This window comes from Mustela lutreola, chromosome 1 (assembly GCF_030435805.1).
Source record: "Mustela lutreola isolate mMusLut2 chromosome 1, mMusLut2.pri, whole genome shotgun sequence".
NCBI classification, from domain to species: domain Eukaryota; kingdom Metazoa; phylum Chordata; class Mammalia; order Carnivora; family Mustelidae; genus Mustela; species Mustela lutreola.
In genome coordinates, this window is record NC_081290.1 from 249,617,815 (window position 1) to 249,640,309 (window position 22,495).

The following is a 22,495-nucleotide window of genomic DNA, read 5'->3' on the forward strand; positions in this document are numbered from 1 at the left end:
CCACATTTATAGCCCTCAGGAATGTACCTTCAAACAGTCCTTGCTCCTCTTGGAGCTTACATTTTAGTCAAGAGTTAAACACAAAAATAAACTACATTTTAATTCACGAATGTCACAAAGAAGTACAAAGTAAGGTAAATAGATGGAGCATAATAGAGGGGAAAGATGCTATTTTATGTGGAGACATCAGGAAAATACTTTTTGAGGAGGTAATAGTTGAGCAGAAATCTGACTGCTGAGTGAAATGAATGACCAATGAAATTGTCAGTCTTCACTGAGTCTAAATGTGAAGAAATATTAATCTATTCTTGGTTTGAAGGAATGCTTTTCCGTTGATTTATTAGTTCATCTAGTCTTTAAGTTAAGACTTACAAACTGCTTTGACAGATAGAAGCCTCAACATATACTTACATAAGTAACACCTCGATACTGAAGTAAAAAAATTTATAGATATAGAATACCATTATTAATTGTACAGCAATGCATTGGGTAAAGGGAGTTAAAAATGGGGAAAGATTAAAGAAGAAAGACTGGGGCACCTGGGTGGCTCAGTGGGTGGAGTCGCTGCCTTCGGCTCAGGCCATGATCTCAGGGTCCTCAGATGGAGTCCCACGTCGGGCTCTCTGCTCAGCAGGGAGCCTGCTTCCCTCTCTCTCTCTCTCTCTCTGCCTGCCTCTCTGTCTACTTGTGATCTCTCTCTGTCAAATAAATAAATAAATCTTTAAAAAGAAAAAAAAGAAGAAAGACTTGCATTAGCCTTTTGCTTCCATCCATATTAGCCCATTTATATGACATAGTACCTGAGCCCACATATTGATTTCTACCAAATTAAAGAATTATGTGATACAGTTTTTCACAGGTTTTATATGTTAACCCTATGCCAAGAACTGTACTAAGTCCTTTACCTGTATCAACAAAAGCATTTGATTGTTTGCTTTCCAAAATCCTCTGATCAGTAGTGATGACTGATTGAAAAAATGGGAAGGAAAAACATGGCATTTATCGAAAGGGTATTTTTGCTGCCAAGGATGATTATCTTTCTTTTGTTTGTTTGCACCTGATTTTACCTGAATTTAGCAGCAATAGGAATAGAATCATAAACCAGTGTTTTTTCTAAGGGGAGCAAAAAATCGTCCAGTGTTATTCATCCAGTCATATGACTTAAGGCATTGAACTTCTCTATTGTTGATGTCTATAATGTTAGGTTGTTTGAATAGTTAAAACCTTAGGAACTATCTCTAATATGGTTTAATCAGAATTGTAAGCTTAGCTAAGGTAATCATTATAGGCTTTGTGAAAAAATGCTTATTGATGTTAACTATTTTAAATAGAAGCAGACATATGGGAGTGTCTTAAGTGTAAATACCAAAATTTGAAGCATTAAATAAAGCTGATTTTTTTTCTTTTTTTTCCTTTATTTTATTATTATTATTATTATTATTATTATTATTTGCCTTGCAGGGAAAAAATCCTTGTGATTATCTTTGTGAGAAGAATCTTAAAGTTGGAATTGGCACTAATTTGGCCAATGTGACCAAATTACTTTTTGGGGGTTTTAAAATTCTATTTAATGTAAAGAAATTTTGAGTGTTTTATATTTTGTATTATGTATATGTGCACACATATACATAATCTTCACTGGTCTGAAAGAAGTGACACAAGAAAATGTATTCTCTAAACCCCCTAGAAAAAGAAAAAAGAGGAATTCCAGTTCTGACTCATGGGTTGTTATAGGACCCATTGACTAAATAAACATGAGATGATTCTGGATAGCCTGGTAAAACTTTATTTCTAATTTATTAAATATAATTTTAAAATTTGACAAGCCTTCACAGATATATTTTTTAAATAGCTCTTTAATGTTAGGCTAAATTCATAAGATTTATTGTTCTAATCTTTTATATGTATTAACATATTTAATCTTCGGAACAGCCTTATAAAGTAGAATACCAAAGTTGTCACTTTACAGATGAAGAAACTGAGGTACAGTGATGTTAATTTGTCCAAGGTCATATAGAGAAAGGGGGCTCTGTGATGTGCCCGGGTGGCTCAGTCAGTTAAGTGTCTGCCTTAGACTTATATCATGATCCCAGGGTCTTGGAATCAAGCCCCCGCCCCAGCAGGGCGTCTGCTTCTCCATCTCCCTCTGCCTCCTCCCCCCCGCCCCACTCATGCTTACAGGGTCTCTCTCTCTCAAATAAATAAATAAAATCTTTTCTAAAAAAGGGACTCCACTGGGATTTAAACCCAGGAGTATACCCTTTTCACCACTATTGGCATTGACTGTAGCACCAGTTTAAAATATGCCACAAATTTAATCTCTAATGGATAGCTAATAATAACTTTATCATAGATACAGTAAATAAACATGTTGTTAGAAGGAGCTTCTTTCAGTTACTGATGGAAAAGAGTTTGGCTTATCTGTAGTACATGGAAGTAAGACAGTTTGGACATAGGAAGCAAAACATTTAGCTTTTTGCCAGCTACTTTGAAAGTTAATACTAAAAACAGTTTGAGAGAGAGAGACGAGATCGGGCGCGTTCAGGGTGGTATGGCCGTAGACTAAAAACAGTTTGAGACAGTGACAAATGAATTTTTTTTTGCCCCCTTCCAAAAAAGACTAGACATACTAATGAATATTTAGTATGTATCAAAATGTGAATTATTTTATTTAAATTAATGTTTTAACATGCAGCAGTCTTGCAAATAAGGTTGGTTTTTTCCCTGTCAACCTGTTTTACCAGCTGATCTTTTTCCTTTGTCTGTGCACACATATACATAGTCTTGGCTCATCTGAAAAAAAAGAAGTACTAGGAGGAAAACAGAAGACTTCTCTTTGAATAATTCAATTAAAATTCACTTTAATCAGCACATGAATGCTTATTTATAAGGAGTTGTGTGCATAGATCTGTATTAATTATGTCAGATTGATAAAGATTTCTTAGTTGACTTCCTAAAGTTTCTTGTTCTTTGAATACACAGATGATACTAATAGTGAACAAATTTGTAAGAGTTAGAGATATTACTGAGATGCTCTAACCAGAAGAAAGCTTCCACCAAATCCTTAATTTTCCTAATGTAAACAAATTAATAAAAGGCTTTGTTGCTAAGTTTTTCTTTTGTAGACAAGTATTTTCTTTTCAGTGAATTGGTATGTTGCTGGGAGTGGGTAAAAATCAATATAGAGTTGCTAGTGGCAGTTTAATAAGGTGGGTTTTTTTTTTTTTTTAAGTGATTCAGGCTTGTGAGCTGTATTTTCTATAAATTTAAATGTGCTGTTAATCTCTTGTGAAGATTTGGGGCACTTCGGTGGCTCTGTTTGTTAAGGGACTACCTTTGGCTCAGGTCATGATCCTGGAGTCCCAGGATCAAGTCCTGCATGGGGTTCACTACTCAGCAGGGAGTCTGTTTCTCTCTCTGACCCTCCCCACTCTTATGCTCTCTTCCCCTTTCTCTCAATCTCTCTCAAATAAATAAATAAAATCTTTAAAAATAATGATAATAATCCCTTGTGAAGATTATCCATCTCAAGTTTGCAGGTTTTCCTCTTCTAGAGAACCCTTTAAAAAGTCTTTGTTCATGTGGTTAAAGAGTATTGCATTTATCCTGTCAAACAGTTATTTTTGTACAGAACAAATGAGTAAGTGAGAACAGTTTTTATTTAGAATGCTGTCACTAGGGCAGAATTCCTCTTGGTTTACTCTAAGCAGTAAGAAAGTGTTTGCTGTGCTAAGCACCACACTGAGCACTTCACTCTTCCTGCTGCTCCAGGTGGGGAGCGGGGTAGACTCTAGAAGGAGAAAGACTGACTCAAGCTGTCATTGATCCCTTACTCATGATACCAGTAGTGGTAAATTTCTTTTCACCTGTGCTATGATTATCCTTTCTTGGTGGAGAATTCATTACTGGTGTCTAAAATCTGGAGTACTGCAGGGCTGTATTTCATGAACATAGAACACTAGTTGTGTAAGGTATTGATAGGTGTAAAGTAGGGGGGAAAAGAGGTTTGTAAGCAAAAGAGTAACACATAGTTAAAATATGTTCAGTAGTCCTCTTTACCGTAACACTTCCCAGAACTATCAGCGTGATGACGTGCATTATGAATCTCAAGAGGAGGATAAAGCATCTGGGATTTCTTAAAGATTCCCTTCCTTTTTTTTTTCTTTCTTTTTTTTTCTTTCTTTTTCTTTCCTTCTTTCCTTTCTTTATTTACTTTTTTAACAGAAGAGACTCACTAGATAAGAAGCTCTTTGGGAAATGCTATTCTAGACTAGGCTTTCTTTTTCTTTTTTCTTTTCTTTTTTTTTTTTTTTAAAGATTTTATTTATTTATCTGCCAGACAGAGATCACAAGTAGGCTGAGAGGCAGGCAGAGAGAGGCGGGGGGAAGCAGGCTCCCTGCTGAACAGAGAGCACGATGTGGGCCTCCATCCCAGGACCCTGGGATCATGACCAAAGTTGACGGCAGAGGCTTTAACCCACTGAGCCACCCAGGCACCCCTTGACTACGTTTTATTAACCTTAGCCCTATCAACTTTTGGGGTTGGACCATTCTTTGTTATAGAGCTTCTTGCGCATTGTAGCATGTTTATCAACATTTCTTGGCTTTACATGACTAGATGCCAGTAGCACCCTTCCTTCCCCCCGGGTTGTGATCATCAAAAATGGCACTAGATATTGTCAGATGTCCTCCAGTGGACAAAAATCTGGTTGAGAGCCACTGTCTGGATTAATACTGCAATATTCTAGGTAGTTAGAGGGCACATTAACAATTTCTGTCTCAGATTTTCCTATTAATGAGGAAGAAACAATGGTCTAGAAAGCAGAAGCACGGATTAAGAAGGTTCAGTACATTTGACTGTAATAAACTGTCTGAGTCCACTTTATTCCCTGGCCTGATTTTTTAAATGTACTTGGAGAATTTAATGCAAAAAGTAACTTCAAACTTTGTAGAAAATTACATGACAGAGACAAAAAAATATCTTTTATAGAAAGAGTAGCCCAGATATTTAAGTTGACATACTTATGAGGATATTGATTACACATTTCTAAAATTCTTTTTTTGTGTTTATTTATGCAGGGCTATTTTCTTCTTTTTGAGTCTATGTTAGATTCTGTTCTTTATGCAAAGAACAAATACTTGGCAAAAGGAGGATCGGGTGAGTAAAAATTCTAGTTTTAATAATGTAATTTTAGTCTGGCAGAACCAAGTGAACCTTTAGATTTCAAATAAACTATGCATGACTGAGAAAGTTCCCAATAGAAATGAAAGATGTTTCCATAAGATGAAGTTTGAAGACAGTCATTTACTATACGGTTGATAGTAGAACATTATAGAAAATATGCAGGACTATAAGTTAATGGTATTTCAAGAATGCTTTGTATAAAAATACTAGTGGTAGGACTAGCTTTGGAAGCTATTTGATGTTGAAATCAAAATCTTAACAGAAACTCGTTTTGATTTTTAATCCTTATGACATCTAGGTGTTTGTTTTTTCTAATAGAGTATTTCATACTAGGTTGGAAAGTACCTACTTTACTGGAAAATTTTCCAGGACTTCACTAAATATATAAACCTGTCATCTCTGTAATTTAATGAGAATATTTTTAAAAATGACTCTTTGTGAAGTGCAATATTTTTTATACTGGACGTACTGGATTTTTTATCAGTATTTTTTATTGGATCCCAATAAATTTAGAAAGCTTTCGCATGTTCTGTACACTGTGAGATTGTGTTTTTATAAGCCTTCTGCTGTGAACAGTTATATACAAACAGTCCGTTTCAAGGCAGGGGTTATATTTTGTCCATATTTGACTCTTGAACAAACTCTACTGCTCCTGGAACATAGATAGAGCATCATGTAAGTTTATTGAATCATATCATTAAAACTGAATTGAATGGCATCTGTCTCCCTTCATTCACCTCTCCCTGAACCTTCACTTTCTCAAAGCTTCAAGATCAACAAGTGGTTTCTGTGGCCAGAGTACAGTTGTTATAATTATTATATAAAGGGGCACCTGGATGGCTCAGTTGGTTAAGTGTCTGCCTTCAGCTCAGGTCATGGTCTCAGGGTCTTGAGATGGAGCCCTGCTCAGTGGGGGGTTCGCTTCTCCCTTTCCCTCTGTCCTCCTTCCATCCCCTCCCCTCCCCTCATCTCATGCTTTCTCTCTGTCTCAAATAGATAAATAAAATATAAAATCTGAAAAATTATTATGTAAAAAAAGGTAGATGAAAATTGGACATTTTGAACTAGTGACATAAAGCTCTCGATCATAATTATGTGTCCTGCCCATCCATATTCTGTGAAATCACTTTGGCAATTATGGTACCGTAAAAATCAGTGAGGCCAAAACAAAGCACAGAAAATTCTCCAGTACACTAGAATTCTTTTATAATGGCTTTTAAATGGTTTGCCTTTCTTTTTCAAAATACTTGCATTTATTTTATCACTGTATTTCCTGCAAGCATTTCAAGATGTATTACTGATCTCTGACATGAACCTGGCTAGAATTTATATATATACTTTACCCTGCAAAAATCGGCTACATCTATCTATAGTTGAGTGGCTTTTTTTAAAATGACTGTTATATTTAGTAACTGAAACTAATATCATCTACCATTTGTTGATTGTCTACTAGCTGCTTAATACTATACTTTTATTTATATTATTACATGTATAATTGTCACAACAGCCCTCTGAATTTTAGAAACAAAGGTGTCCTAGAGGATGCATATTAAGTGGTCAAGCTTTGACTGTTTTTTTAAAAAACTGAGATCTGCCAATTCCAATATTCATGTTCTTTTCAGAATCCCTTTTTGTATCTCTACTAAAGTGTACTTTTTTTATTCTGATTCTTGCCTTGACATTCTAGGGAAGATTCAGGAAACTGTTTCCATACCTCCCTGAGTGGTATTCATTGATCTTACTGAAGGACTGACAGCAACTTAATGCATTTAAATTGAACTCTCAGTGAAATTCATTAATAACTTACAGCATGAAAATAATGAGGTTAGAGCTGATGAAACAGTAGCAGAGTATTTCCCATCATCAGGGGTGAATTGAAGGCTCCTAAGTCGGGGTTCTTTTCATATTTTTATGTACCTCATATTAGCACTGAGGTAATCTGGAGGTATATTGAGGAGAGGGCAGCATTTAATTGCCTAGGCAGTGCTATTGAATGTTGCTTATTGACAGAATTGAGAAAAGAAGGCAAAGTCAGAAATGAGTAACGTGAAGTAGACCATTTAACTTCTTTTGTGTTTGAGTATGCCTAATGAGTATCACCAGTCATCAGGTGCTCGTTCTTCTGTTACAAAGCAAATTTTACTTTTATGTTTTTCTGAAAGATTTAATAAGCAGTTAATGCAATGATTTTTTAAAAAGAATGATTGAATTTTGAGAGAGGGGAGAAATACTAAAGATTCATATAAGCATGAAGGGACCACAATTGATATTTTTCCATGAATTTAGGTACAATTTATGTCTCACTATATATACAATGGTATGGAGGAAGTCCTTTATAAAACACACTCAGCCAGAGTGTATATTCTCCCTATTATCACCAAGCAAATTCTCCAGTATTTTGGAGGTATTTATTTACCACTATGACTACTAATAAAAATGATTTTATAAAGTTAATGAAAATGTATTTACTAAAGATTGCTTCTACTATTTTTAGCTAAGATTTATAAAGCACTAGTTGTGTTCAGGAACCATAGTGTTTTACATTCAGCTAACCTATAGATAAAGAGGAAAACTAAGAAAATGATATGCTCTGGACAGGGAGATGGTTAAATACCTAATGGGTATAAGGAGGGGCACCTGTCATGAGCACAGGGTATTGTACATAAGTGACAAATCATGAAATTCTATAACTGAAGCTAATATTGCATTGTATGTTAGCTAGCTGGGATTTAAATTAAAAATTGGGGGGAAAGAACGATGTGCTATGACCTATGCATATTTTTACAACTAGAATTAAGACAAAAATAAATGTATGTTTTAGGATGATTACATAGAATGTATATATTTTATACCCTAACAGTGTCAAGTACTATATTTTACAAAAATTGGAAAAAGAATGCAGGAAGCAGGTGGGAAGAAGCGTATATACTTGAGTTGCATTATATTTAATAGCAAGAATTCATGGAATCTCATTTAAAGCTGACAAATCAAGTAATAGAATTGTAAGCACATTTAGCACTGCAGAGTTAATATTAAAATAGTAGTATTGATTACAGTCTAGTGGTAAGAATTGTGGTGAGAGACTCTATCTATATCAATTGTAGTGGTGATTACATGACTGTATGTGTTTATCAAATCACGTACAATAATACAGCAAAAAGGCCGAAAAGAGCAAGTTTTTCTTTTTTTTAAAGATTTTTTATTTATTTATTTGATAGACAGAGATCACAAGTAGGCAGAGAGGCAGGCAGAGAGAGAGGAGGAAGCATTCTCCCCGTGGAGCAGAGAGCCCGATGTGGGGCTCGATCCCAGGACCCTGGGATCTTTACCTGAGCTGAAGGCAGAGGCTTTAACCCACTGAGCCACCGAGGTGCCCCAACAGCAAGTTTTATTATTGCATATAAGTTATACCTTAATAATAGTGACATTTAAAAAACATGAAGTGCCATTTCCCACCTTGAAGTCAGTTGGACTATGATATGGTTTGATTTCTACTAAGCTGTGTATTAACTCTGTGCCCACTTCTGTATTCACTGTTAGTATCATCAATACATCTATCTTTTGAATTTAAAAAAATATGAAAAAAGGGAAGGGAGGAATAAAGAAATATACTAATTTCATCATTGTTCATGATAGGAGATTAATAGTGTTGAAAATAGAGAACTGAAAGTATTCTGTAATGTAATTACAAAGTGAGCTATGAAAACAAAAACACCGACTTCTTAAAACATTTTATTTTTAAGATTTTTATTTATTTATTTTTCAGAGAGGGAGAGAGCGAGCACAGGCAGACAGAGTGGCAGGCAAAGTCAGAGGGAGAAGCAGACTCCTTGCAGAGCAAGGAGCCCGATGTGGGACTCGATCCCAGGACGCTGGGATCATGACCTGAGCCAAAGGCAGCTGCTTAACCAACTGAGCCACCCAGGCATCCCCACAAACTTCTTAAATGTAAGAACTAATCCTTGGGAAAAAGATCATGTAGTGAACTACTTAAAAAAAAAAAAAGAAAAATTACAGATACAGAAAAGATAATATAAAATGGTAAAGGATGATCCAAAAAAATGTTTGTCATATCCATAAATGTAAACAGGTTAAACTCACCTATTCAGAGAAAAAAAAAATCAGTTTGGATCACCAAAAAAAAAAAAAAAAAAAGCCATAATTCTCTATACTTTATAGAGGCATATCTAAAACAAAATTATTTGGAAAAGTTTAAAGGATGAAAAAGGATAGGCAAATCCCCTCATAATGCAAGTAGCAGTCATGGTGTTATTGGATACCAGACAAAAGGGAATTGGAGCAAAATGTTGTATAATCAATCATATGAGTAGGGCTTAGAGCTAAGACATAAAATCATGCCCGTATTCATAGATAGTCAAAAGGTTTTTGATAAAATACAATTTATATTCTTGATATTTTTAAATGAGAAAATATGAATAGTGAGATAGCAATAATATAATATATAAATATAAATTAAAATATAAGTATAATAAATTAAATATAAATGTAATAAATATCAGTAATAGCTTATATGATAAAGTATACTTATCTCAACTGAAAATCTGTATCATGGTTAATGGGGAAATACTAAACACATTTCCTCTATAATTAAAACAGGATTTAAATGGCTACTATTACACCATTATTTAATATTTTACCAGCAGTACTAGTCAGCACAGTTAGAAAAGAGAACATAGAAGATAAATCACAAAGGAGATAAGGGGCGTCTGGGTGGCTCTGGATGAAGCTTCTGCCTTAGGCTCAGGTCATGATCTCAGGATCCTGGGATTGAGTCCTACACAGGGCTCTCTGCTCAGCAGGGAGCCTGCTTCCCCCCCACCCCGCCCGGCCTGCCTATCTGCCTATTTGTGATCTCTCTGTGTGTCAAAAAAATAAATAAAATCTTTAAAAAAAAAAAAAAAAAGAAAAAGAAAAGTAGATAAAACTAATTTTTTTGTAGATTTTGTGATTCAGACCTAGGCACTTCACGTGAATCAACTGAAAAATGATAAATAATAAAATAGTTTAGTACATTATTGAGCTACAAAATAACGTAACTAGAAATAAAACTTACATGCAAACAGCTTTACTACTAAAACACAGAAGAAAGATAAATAATTTTAAAGATAGACCATGTTAGATAGACCATGTTCTTATAAAATCTTATATTGATTTTCCCAAAATTAATTTAAAATTTAGTGTAATCTAAAAACATAGACATTTGTTGAAGATAGATGATAAGTACATGAAAGTTAATTATGCTCTTTTATTTTTGTGTGCATTTAATACTTTTGTAGGATAAATTTTATAAAATTATAACATAATTCCAACAAACAGTTTTGGTGTTTTTAATTAGGATTTTTAAATTTTTTGGTAGTAATGTAAAGGAAAACTGAGATAGAAGGGTGTCCGTGTGGGGGAGCAGGGGACAGAAAGGCTAGTGGTACCAAATTTAAAACATATTACAGAACCTCAATAATTAAAACAATGGACAGATAAATTGAACAGAATTGAGAATTCTGGTATAAACCAAATAATATATGGCATCTCATATAATTTACTATCGATAGTAAATTTACTATATAATTTACTATCGATAGTAAATTATATGAGAGAGTTAGGTAGCCCTCTGTGTTAAAATATAAAAACAACAACAGCAACAACAAGGGCGCCTGGGTGGCTCAGTTGTTAAGCCTCTGTCTTGGCCTCAGGTCATGGTCTCAGGCTCCTGAGATTGAGCCCTGAGTTGTCCCATGTCAATGCTCCCTGCTCAGCAGGAAGTCTGTTTTTCCCTCTTCATTTGCTGCTCCCTCTGCTTGTGTGTGTTTTGTGTGTGTTTGCTCTCTCTCTCTCTCTCTCTCTCTCGGTCAAATAGATAAATAAATAAAATATTTTTTAAAAAGAAAACACAATAAATTATAAAGTAAAAAATGCACACAGTGTAAATATTACATGAGTCAAGGTTAAATGCAGAAAAAGTAAAAATACTAGGAGACATAGGTGTATTTCTTTATAAACTTGGGAAGTGTGACTTTCTAAACAAGAACTTAGATTCAGATGCCTTTATTAGAAGAAAGATTGATATATTTGATTATATAAATAAATTTCTAAATCAGCATATGCCATATGCAAAGTCACATGAGAAAGTGCAGACTGAAAAACTTTTCAATTCCTGTCACTAACAAAAAGCTAATTTCCTTAATATCCTACAAATAAGACCACAAACCCAATAGAATATTGGGCAGAGAATTGAATGGCAGCTCACAGAAAAGGAATACAGATGACTCTTAAAAATGTGCTCAGTCTCTGTCCTCTTAAGAAAAATGTCCAATCTGAAGACTCTTATTCAAGGTTACACTGAATACTCCTACTCCTGTGTTTTTCTTGATGTTGCAACTTTGACATTAAGGTCTGTGGTGCATTTCAAATTAATTTTGTGTGCGGTATGAGGTAAGGATAGATGTTAATATTTTCCAGCACTTTTTGTTGAAATGATTATCCTTTCTGATACATTGTGTGGCATCTTTGTTGAAAATTAATTGGCCATATATGTTTGGGTATGTTTTTGTATTCTGTTCCTTTGATCTGTAAGTCTCTTTTTTCATCAGTACCATACTGTCTTAATTACTGTAATTTGCTTTGGCAGTTTGGTCTGTGTGTGTGGATATACATGTATGTGGTTTTTTTAAATTATAGAATCTTACCAGTTTTGAATCTATATCAGTCTATCAATTTTTAAAAGATTGCTAGAATTAAGATAGGATTGGCTTGAATGAATAGATCAACTTGAGAATAATTAGCATCTTAACAATGTATGAAGTCTTCTAAACCATGAACATAATATATCCTTTCATTTTTTAAAGCCTTTAATTTCTCTTGGCACTATTTTGTAACTTGCAATGTAGAGATCTTGTACATCTTCTGTGAAGTTTATTCTTTATTAAAAATTATATTTATTTGAGAGAGAGTGTGTGTGTTATGTGTGCATGAGTGGGGGAAGGGGGGCCTGGGAGAATCTTTTTTTTTTTTTTTTTAAGATTTTATTTATTTATCAGAGGGGGGGGGGAGAGCGAGCACAGGCAGACAGAATGGCAGGCAGAGGGAGAAGCAGGCTCCCTGCTCAGCAAGGAGCCCGATATGGGACTCGATCCCAGGACGCTGGGATCATGACCTGAGCCGAAGGCAGCTGCTTAACCAACTGAGCCACCCAGGCGACCCGGCCTGGGAGAATCTTGAGCTGACTCTGCACTGAGCACGGAGCTCTTTGCAGGGCTCAGTCTCACCATGCTTAAATCATGACCTGTGCTGAAATCAAGAGTCGGACACTCAACCAACTGAGCCACCTAGGCACCCCTGTTAAGTTTATTCTTAAGTATTTAATTTTTTGGTCATTTTTACAAGTGGAAAGTTTTAAATTTCATTTTTCAGTTGACTACTGCTGTTATAAAAATACAATTGATTTTTGTTTATTAACCTTTTATCTTGTGACCTTGCTAAGTTTACCTGATAGTTCTAGGAGTTGTTTTATGAATTCCTTAGGCTCTTCTATGTGACCAGTCATGTTGTTTGCAAATAGAGACAGTTTTTTACTTCTACCATTCCATACTTCCTTCCTTTAATTTGGGGGACAAGAGGTGCTATAACTCTTTGAATAAAATAGGAAACAAGTCCATTGAGCTATAAATAAATAAATGAATAATCTGAAAATTTGTTTAAGAATGGGATGTTTACCTAGTTTTTGAGAACCTCCCCACAAAATAACGCTAATTCCAAAAGAGTAAATTTCAGCTTTGAAGCCTAGCAGTGTCCGCCTTCATCACGTAATCAGGGTTGACATTCTCAGGAATGGGTCAGATTAAAATTGTGGTCAGATAGGGGCACATAGAAATGATTCATTTCGTTGAAACATCCTTAGAACTGGTAATAGTTTTGTAAAATTGTAATTGTTGCATAGAAAATTTAGGAGCTCATGAAGGGAGATATCTTCTTCTACATTACTAGAAAAGAATGTTGTTTGTATTGCCTTTCATTACAAGCAAAATGAAAAGTTTTTCTCCCTCACAAAACTAGGCTCACATTTTGTCTGGAGTTCTTCAGAATATACATCTTTGAGTTGTAATTATCAAGGTTATGAAGTTGAGGACTGCGCCCAATACAATGCACAATTACCAAGACAGTCAGTTCCTAACGTACAGTTTTCTGATCTTGACAGGCCATTATAATTTCTGGAGCCTTTTGTTAAAAATATGGATGTTCAGGCTCCACATCCGATCCTTTTGAACCAAAATGTAGGGGGAGAGTCCTATTTTAAGAACGTGTTCATTTGGATCTCAGTGTCCTGGTATCAAGCCCCTGATTAGGCTCTCTGCTCAGCAGAGGGCCTGCTCCCCCACCCCCTCCTCTGCCTACCTCTCTGTCTACGTGTGATCTCTTTCTGTCAAATAAATAAATAAATAAAATCTTTAAAAAAAAAAAAAAAGAATTCATTTATTTGTTCTTTTAAGAATTTATTTAAAATATGCATTTACCTTTGTATCACTCGAGGTTACGGTTGGAAGAAATAGAAATCTACCTTGGCTATTCAGCAGAGCAGGACTTTATTAAAAGGATAGTTAGGGGGGCACCTGGGTGGCTCGGTGGGTTGAAGCCTCTGCCTTCAGCTCGGGTCGTGTTCCCAGGGTCCTGGGATCGAGCCCCACATCCAGCTCTCTGCTCAGCGGGGAGCCTGCTTCCTCCTCTTCTCTCTCTGCCTGCCTCTCTGCCTACTTGTGATCTCTGTCTGTCAAATAAATAAGTGAAATCTTAAAAAAAAAAAAAAAAAGGACAATTAGGGTAGGTTTTTAGGTTCTTGTGAGAACTAGAAAACCAGACTGGAAGTCTATGCAGCCAGGAATAATGTTTAAAGTTATGTTAACAGGACCTCGTAGAAGTGATTCCACTATCCTAATATTGGGCACTAGCTGACATATGACATTGCTGATCTTAACAACAGCAGGCATTGCTGCCTCTGAGAAGTACCCAGAACTTTAGATGCTTATCATTGGTGGACGTAGGTCATATATGTATGCCTAACTTACAAGGGAGTGAGCTAAAGGAAGCTTCTGTCATTTTCAGCCTCCATAGAGGAGGCAGGCCCTGCCTTGTTAACATAGAGAATTTCACAAATGGTTCAGAAGGGGGCAGCAAAATAGAGTGGCAGATACAAGGGAGTCTATGCTTCACCAGTACTTCTGTCTCTGTCCACAGTTCTGCAATGGAATTTGCACTGGAAACCTGATAGATGTTATGAAGTCCCCCTGTGCTTCTATGCCTTCCTTGATATTCTTTATGTAGAAAGCTGAATTGTACAGCTTACTCAGTGCTCCCTCATTTCTACCTGGTTGCTTTCCTTTTTAGTTTTTCTTTTTGCACCATGATCTCCTTCCCTAACTCAACTGGAATAAGTAAGGCTGAATGTTTCCATTTCCTCACTTTGCCCTGACGTTTTATTAATCTCCAATCTTTCTCAACCCCTTTCACCCTCCTCTTTCTCCGTTAACAAGTGCCTATTTACCTGGAGGGAATGGGGCTCCTCTTTCTCCTTCTTCCATTTGAAAAGCATAAAATGTAGCATCATGCATAATGGAAAGCATATAGACTTTGTGGGTAGACCTTATGTTGAATCCCTGCTTTGTCAGATAACTAGTTATCTAGTTAGCTGATTAAGACTGGTAATTGGGCAAGTTACTTTACTTTCAGTTCTCTTATCTGTAAAATGAGGATTATAATCTAGCTTTATAGAATCAGAATCATTAAATGAGATGCTTGAAATGAAATGATTGCTCAAAATGGTTAATTCCTCTCCTGAGTTACATCTGGTATACTGTAGATTTATAGTGAAATGAGCTATAGCTAGTAAAATGAGATTAGTGTTAGGTTTATACTTTATATAAGTTTTAAAATTAATTTAAGTATCATGCTATTAAGACTTGACTTTCACACAGTTTATCTCAGTGTAATCAGTCACTGCTCATCGTTCATAGTGCTTGGAGGTTTCCTTTAGTATTTCCATAATTCACTATCAACTTTCTCATCTTCAGATCTGTGTTTTTCACATTTGTTATTTTTGTTTTGTTCAGGGATATTGTAGTAGCATCATTTTTCACTGTTTTTCAGTATATAATTTTTCAGTGTATATTGCAGCTAGCTTAGCTGGGCCTAGTCACTATTTATAAGTTAATGATGGGAAAATATTTCCAATTTCCAAATAAGGATTTTTTGAAGGTATCTTTATTATATAAATTGGAAATTGGTTTTTAAGCTTATTTAGCTTCAGAATGTTTGCTGGTTTAGTAGCTTAGTAGTACACTTCCCTTTATACATATCAATCATTTTGTCTTTGACTATTTAAAATCCTTCTCCATATTGTTGACATGTGTTGTGAAAAGAATAGTTTATTTTGACTTATTATCTCCTTTTATTCTAAACCTTTTTACTCTCTGGTTATTTATATACATGCAGTGATGCCAGTGCTTATAGGAATTATTTCTTTATGCATCTCAGTCTTACCCTTTAGTGTCCCAAAGTTTGTGAGGCATTTCTAAGGGATAAAGGATTTCCCATCTTTATCTATTCACCATGTGAGCTGTTCTAGTGACAAATGAATTCTGGGCAGTGAATCGAGAAGGACACAGATGTCAAAGCCATGAATTTATAAATGGTCTGTTAAGAGGGTGCTTTGTCCAATCAGCGCTTTGTTAATTTCACCTACAAAAAGGAATAATTATTCAATTATGCTTCTATCTGACAAAAATCAAATGACAAATGTGTCAGAATGTGAAAGTAAAGGGTTAGTCAGGATTCTGGCAGGTGGCCCAAAATTTTAGCCAGCTGTGAGGAGGTGGATATGGAACTAAACTGACCTCTAATACTGATTACAGGTCCTTTATGAATATTCATCCTTCTTAGTAACAAAGATAAAAAATAATTTCCTTTCCAAATGCTAACAAATAAACCATGATTTTCTGTATTTTTGTGAAATGTAATTACTTGAGAAATATACCTCAACCCTAGAAAAAGTATAAAGTCAGATTCCTCTTGTTTGTTTCTACTTATTACCAAGCTATTTGCATTTTTCCTTATGAAAACGTTATCCATATTTCTTGCTAATATTACTAATATAGCACAGAGCTTGATACAGAGCCAGAGGTCAGCAAACTTTTTCTACAAAGGCCAGACAATAAATATTTTCAGCTTTGTAAGCCCTCCAGTCTCTGTTCCAAATACTCGGCTTTGCCTCTAGAACACAGTGTAGCCATAGATCATAGGTAAATAAATGAGGGGTGGCGATGTTCCAGTTAAACTGTTTATAGAAACAAGCAGGGGCTGAATTTGACCCATGGGCCATTGTTTGCCACCCCTTGATATAAGGACTAATGATATTTTAAATTTTTCACAAAGATTTTTAATAATACCTGAAATAGAAGAACTAATTTGAATGTCTGTGTACTACATGACTCGGAAGGATACCCAGTTTCCCATAGACCATAGTGTGAATGGCATTCCCTAGAAGTAGCACAATATGGTGGCTCTGATAATGACCTCCCTCATCCATTTCTCCCTTGTCCATATCAGGGGTGTCCATATCTGGCCTGCTGCCTGTTTTTGTAGATAAAGTTTTATTGGAACATAGCCAAGCCCGTTTATTTATTTATTGTCTGTGGCTGGTTTCACAGTTCTAGCAGCAAAGATAAATAGTTTCAACGAAGACCATATTGCCTACAAAACCTAAAATAGTTACTTTACAGAAAATGTTTGCTGATCCCTGGTCTGTACCCTAACTATATTCGTCTTTAAGGATGGAGTTACAGGGAAAAATGTGTGAAACTTGTATGATTGTCATATTAAGTCCAACAAAAGATAGCTGGAAGTTGCCAAGTATCCAAAGTTACTTTAGAATTCTGTTTCTGCTTCAATATTTCTCACCAAAGGATCTGGTTTAAGAAACTAAACATGTGGGGCGCCTGGGTGGCTTAGCCATTCAGTGTTTGCCTTTGCCTTGGGTAATGATCCGGGGGTCCTAGGATTGAGCCCCGCATCCGCTCCCTGCTCAGCGAGAAGCCTACTTCTCCCTCTCCCACTCCCCATGCTTATGTTCCGTTTCTCACTGTCTCTATGTTAAATAAATAAACAAACAAACTAACTAACTAAACATGGTTTCCCTTAGCTAATGCTCTTCCTGGCTCAGCATAGTCAGCAACAAATCAGATACCTTGAAGAATTTGTATTAGTCAGGAATTTAAACAGGAAACCTAACCATGTGGGTGGAAGAGGAGGACAGTAGAAGTAACTCAACAGTCCATGGTAGCCCAGTACCCAGTGCTGTAGCCCAGTGCACTGATCACATCTGCCTCACATGCCCCTTAGGCAGGACTTGAGAAAGTTCTTATCATGACATAGCACCAAGTATTTTTTCTGGGTGTCTCACACATCAGGCTTGAAAGGAATAATTGCTTTGATGCCAGCAGATCTTATCATGGGCTTTATTAGGGGGGCGCCTGGGTGGCTCAGTGGGTTGAGCCGCTGCCTTCAGCTCAGGTCATGATCTCAGGGTCCTGGGATCGAGTCCCGCATCGGGCTCTCTGCTCTGCAGGGAGCCTGCTTCCTCCTCTCCCTCTCTCTGCCTGCCTGTCTACCTGCTTGTGATCTCTGTCTGTCAAATAAATAAATAAAATTAAAAAAAAAAAATTGTGACCCCATATGCACGCTGCTCACTCTGCCTAGAACACTCCCTCCCTGCTCCTAATTCATGTGGTCTTCAGTTCTTATATACTGTCCTGTACCTCTGCTATAGCCATATCTGAATTATCTCTTTTTGCTGTGAGCTCCCTCAGTATCTTCTACCTCCCCTTTCTTACTATTTATTACATCATCAATAATTGCCCCTTTTTAAATATGCTCATTTCTGGTTTATTTGATTATGCTCTCTTATTTTAATGTTGTAATAAGAACCTATCATTGAAATCCTTATTTTAGTCTTGCCATCACCATAATGGAAATCTTTTTTTTTTTAAAGGGCTACAAGATGGAACTTGGTTATTTTCCCTGGTCTATATCTGTGTTATTCCCCCACTACTAGTAATCAGCTGCTAATAATTCATACTGATGATTTGGGGATTTATATTTAGCCTTTGAAAAAAGTATATTTTGCCACAAAGGGAGATAATGATAAATTGTTGGGAATTTCATCTGTTACAGTCTACCCTGATATTTGCACTATCAGCCTTGTGGCAGTAAGTGATATGAATAAACATGCCGATAGAATTGCTTTTTGGGATAATGTGTATGGCTTCAACATGTCCTGTATGAAGAAAGCAGTTATTCCAGAAGCTGTTGTGGAAGTTTTAGATCCAAAGACTCTTATTTCAGATGCTTGTAGTATTAAGGTAGGTTTTTTACCAATTTTATTTTAACAGAATTGCCATTTTTATCAGTTTTCATTTATGAGTTCAATATTTGAAATTAACATATTGATATTATATATGGGCTTTCAAAACAGTGGCTATCCTTCCTATATTAACCGGTCTAATGTACCTTGAGGTTACAGTATTTACCAGTTGACTATATCATCCATTGGAATCACTTACCTTTTTGTATATCACAGTTCCTTACTCTGAGGGCTTTGAAGGTGAAAAGTCCTGCTGTATTATCATTTATGCTTCATCACCACCTCCATGGCCTTATTCTAGTTTCTCATTTACAGTGAGATTATTCATTCATATCATATGTTCTATACAGTTTAACATCTCATGTTCAAATCTCTTCCAGCCTTTCAGATTAGTAATTACACTGAATTTGCCTATGAAGCTGAAGCCCTACTCTGTTCAGATTTCTCAGTTAATTCCTTTTGTGTTTTAAAATCTTACCGTTCATCATGTTACTCTTTAGTTTTATTGTTAATTTTGCTGTGTCAAATTTACATAGGTTAAATAATAACTTTGCAGTGAAAAGTCATTGCTTTTCTTAAAAAATCCTTAGTTTGTCTGTTTTAATTAGATAAATATAGTTTGTTCAGTTTTAGGTTCAGAGCATTGCCTGATATTTGTAGTCACACTTTCATATCATCAATAATTGTTCTCTGCATAGAATGGATATTCAATAAATATTTGTTAATTTTCTTCATAGATAAAATATTTAAAGTTGGCATATAATAATAAACTTTAAAAGTTTCTCAACAAGAGCAAGCTGATTAAAATTGCATTTAGCTTTTAAGAAAAAACTGTAACCTGGTTAATGATTATAGTACTGTTGAATCCTGTGGTACACTGATAATAAGAGATTTATTTGCATTCCTTGATTCTGGGTAGGAGTGTACAGTTTCAGCCAACTCAGCCTCAAGGCTCTGCAGAAGAGGAGGGTAGTGGGGGGAGGGTATTTTTCTCTATAGTGCTCTCTTTGTTTAATGCCCAAAACTTCTATGAATAAATAGTTGAAATAGAAGATTTTAGACTAATAACAAAGATGTTCAAAAAATACACATACTCTTTCTCTTTTTTTTAAACATTAATAAGTATTTATTTACTTGTTTGTTTGGGTAAATATATTTTGTTCCATGTTCCACAATGCTCTATAAATAAAACTCAACCACACTGTAACTTCTTTAAAATTTTCTCAAGCTATTTAGAAGAGGGTAATGGCTCAAGTACATAGTCCTATGAATTGTGTATGCTGTGTCATAATCTACTCATGGCAAGTCAGGCCTTCATGACCTCCCTGCTCTCCAAAGTAAAATGAAGAAGAAATTGAACCAGGGCAGAACAGGAAGATAAGGCTCTTTGGCCATTGTTTTCCTGAGTTGAATCTTCTTCCTTGGCTTGGCTCTTTGATTTCATCTGTTACGGTTTTTCCTAATATCTTACAAAGTTTTCTTCAAATGCAGTTACAAAAAGGAATTCTAAAATACCTTATCCTTCTCATTAGCCTTTGTTTTCAAGTTGGCATTTCCTATAAAAATGTTGACTCTTATCATGTATAATTTATAGCAAATGTGTACCACTAATGGTATACAAAATTATTTTAGTTGGAAAACAAGAAAAGAATTTTGTTTGAAGATGTTTTAGTGTATCTCGGAAAAACTCTAGCACATCAGAGCCATGATTTGATATGTAGTGTACTTACAAGAAGTTTAAGTAAAAAAATACTCATTTGGTTTATACAAAAATTAAACGATAGTGCTAGTAGCCTTTAAATTTGAAAACAACCCCAGAAAAAAAAAAAAAAAGAGGGGGAAAAAAACCAACCCCAGAAGTGAGGTTTGAATGATTAAACTTTGCAAACCATTGGTTTACAGTAATCCTTTTTGCATAAAGAAATATTTATCTGTTTGATTTGGGGTTTGTTTTCACTATTTTTACTAAATTCTTCCTTCCACTCTTTCTTAATGGGTAGCAAATAGATTGCCATACAACATCTGTCTCAGCTTTGGAGTTTTCTTCAGATTTTACCCTGCAAATTACAAAGACATCCATGTGCACGGTAAGTGGTTTCATCTCCTTTCACAAATCTCACTAGCAGTGCAGTTGATGGGCAGGCTAATGAATTAATTACCGGACCTGTGATGAATGAAAAAGACTATTGCCTTCGACAGTCTATCTTTGCCTTTGTTAGGCTATTGAACAGATCTGTTTTGATGGGTCAGTAGACTTCAAAAAAGTTAGTTTAGTTGAGAGGAGAAAGTACTAGGACACCATGTTTGCAATGATTTTTCTTTATAAAGTCTTCCTTATTGCCTCTCATGTAATTGATTGAGAGTACTAGTCTTTATCTTCAGAGATAAGTTCATGTCCTTTACCTCCTGATAACTCTTAATACTCAATATAGATGGAAGTAAAATATGTTCATTTGGTATAATATTTTATATTCCTCTGTAAAATATAAGAAAGAAATGATGATTTACCTTTCTTTAAAGAAGCATCCTGGTGTAATTGGTCATTAGAAAAGTTTATCTGGATTCCCATTTGGTTCTGGCACTCACTAGTTCCTTACTTTGCTCAAGTCACCTAGGTAATCTATACCTCAGACTAATCAACTGATTTAAGAGAAATAGTAATAATTTCTATCTTGTAGACTAGTTATACAGATTAATGAATTAATATATGTGGAAGCACCTACAAAGTAGCCAGAAATGTTAGATTATTGAAATATATTAATTTTTTTCTTAAATATTTTCTAAATGTTTATTAATACTAAGATAACAATATTTTTTACCAGGAGACTCAGAATGTTAATAAAATGTGGGCCTTTACTTGAGAAAGTATGAATTTACGTAAGTGGTATTGATACAAATATTTATATTAAAAATTGATTGTATAGGGGCGCCTGGGTGGCTCAGTGGTTAAGCCGCTGCCTTCGGCTCAGGTCATGATCTCAGGGTTCTGGGATCGAGTCCCGCATCGGGCTCTCTGCTCAGCAGGAAGCCTGCTTCCTCCTCTCTCTCTCTCTCTGCCTGCCTCTCTGCCTACTTGTGATTTCTCTCTGTCAAATAAATAAATAAAATCTAAAAAAAAAAAAATAAAATAAAAAATAAAAATAAAAATTGATTGTATAGTTTTTGAAATACTAATTGTACCTTCAAAATTAAAATTTTACTGAAAACTATATAATCCATAACTGTGTGAAACAGATTATAGTCATGTTGACTTTGACTCTTGAACCTGACTTTTTAAAAGATAAACATACAAAAGATTTTATGACTTCTTAAAAATTGTTTCTGTCCATTTTGATCTAATATTATTTTAAATCAAGTGAGTGTAATGGTGTGCTTTGATGTTTTGAAGAATTCTTTTCATAGAAATTGTTTTTACAGTTTTTACAAAGTAGCTATCTAGATCCCAGATTTTTTATTTTATTTGGGGATACCCAATATATTTGTTTATCTGATAAAAACAAAATTTCATTCTTCCCATTCATTTCTCCCAGATTTTCCAGTTGTTCTTTATAATAACTGAAATAATTTGTTCGATTGAAATTACAGACTAAAGGTTTTAAGTCTTAGAGTTAAGCCCTGTGTTTGATGTTAGTAATCCTTGAGAGTTAAAAAAAGACCTCTCGATTAATGACAGTTTATTGATCTATAAGGGAATTCTTAGATAGAAATTGGCATATTACCAGTATTATTAAGTAATATTATTTTAGGTCGTCTCTCCTTGTCCTTCACATGAATCAGAGAGCAAATGTAAAACTGTAGTGAAGACTTGAAAAGCTGTTTTTAGCTGTGGACATTTTTTAGCTTTAGGTAGACAGAGGAGTTTACTGAGTTTTTTTGAAATGTTC

General features: G+C 35.2%; 1 protein-coding gene across 5 annotated transcripts in view; it reads left to right on the forward strand.

Annotated features, from left to right (window-relative positions):
- PRMT3 (protein arginine methyltransferase 3) overlaps window positions 1-22,495 on the forward strand; it is a 129,461-nt gene that overhangs the window by 68,819 nt on the left and 38,147 nt on the right. For 4 of the 5 annotated variants that reach the window (XM_059138258.1, XM_059138243.1, XM_059138268.1 and 1 more), the window contains 3 exons: window positions 5,080-5,158; window positions 18,422-18,609; window positions 20,612-20,698. In XM_059138258.1, the coding sequence (XP_058994241.1) occupies window positions 5,080-5,158; window positions 18,422-18,609; window positions 20,612-20,698 (354 nt within the window). Of the gene's footprint in view, window positions 1-5,079; window positions 5,159-8,951; window positions 12,147-18,421; window positions 18,610-20,611; window positions 20,699-22,495 lie in introns of those variants that run through there. The other variant, XM_059138251.1, reaches the window with a different exon arrangement.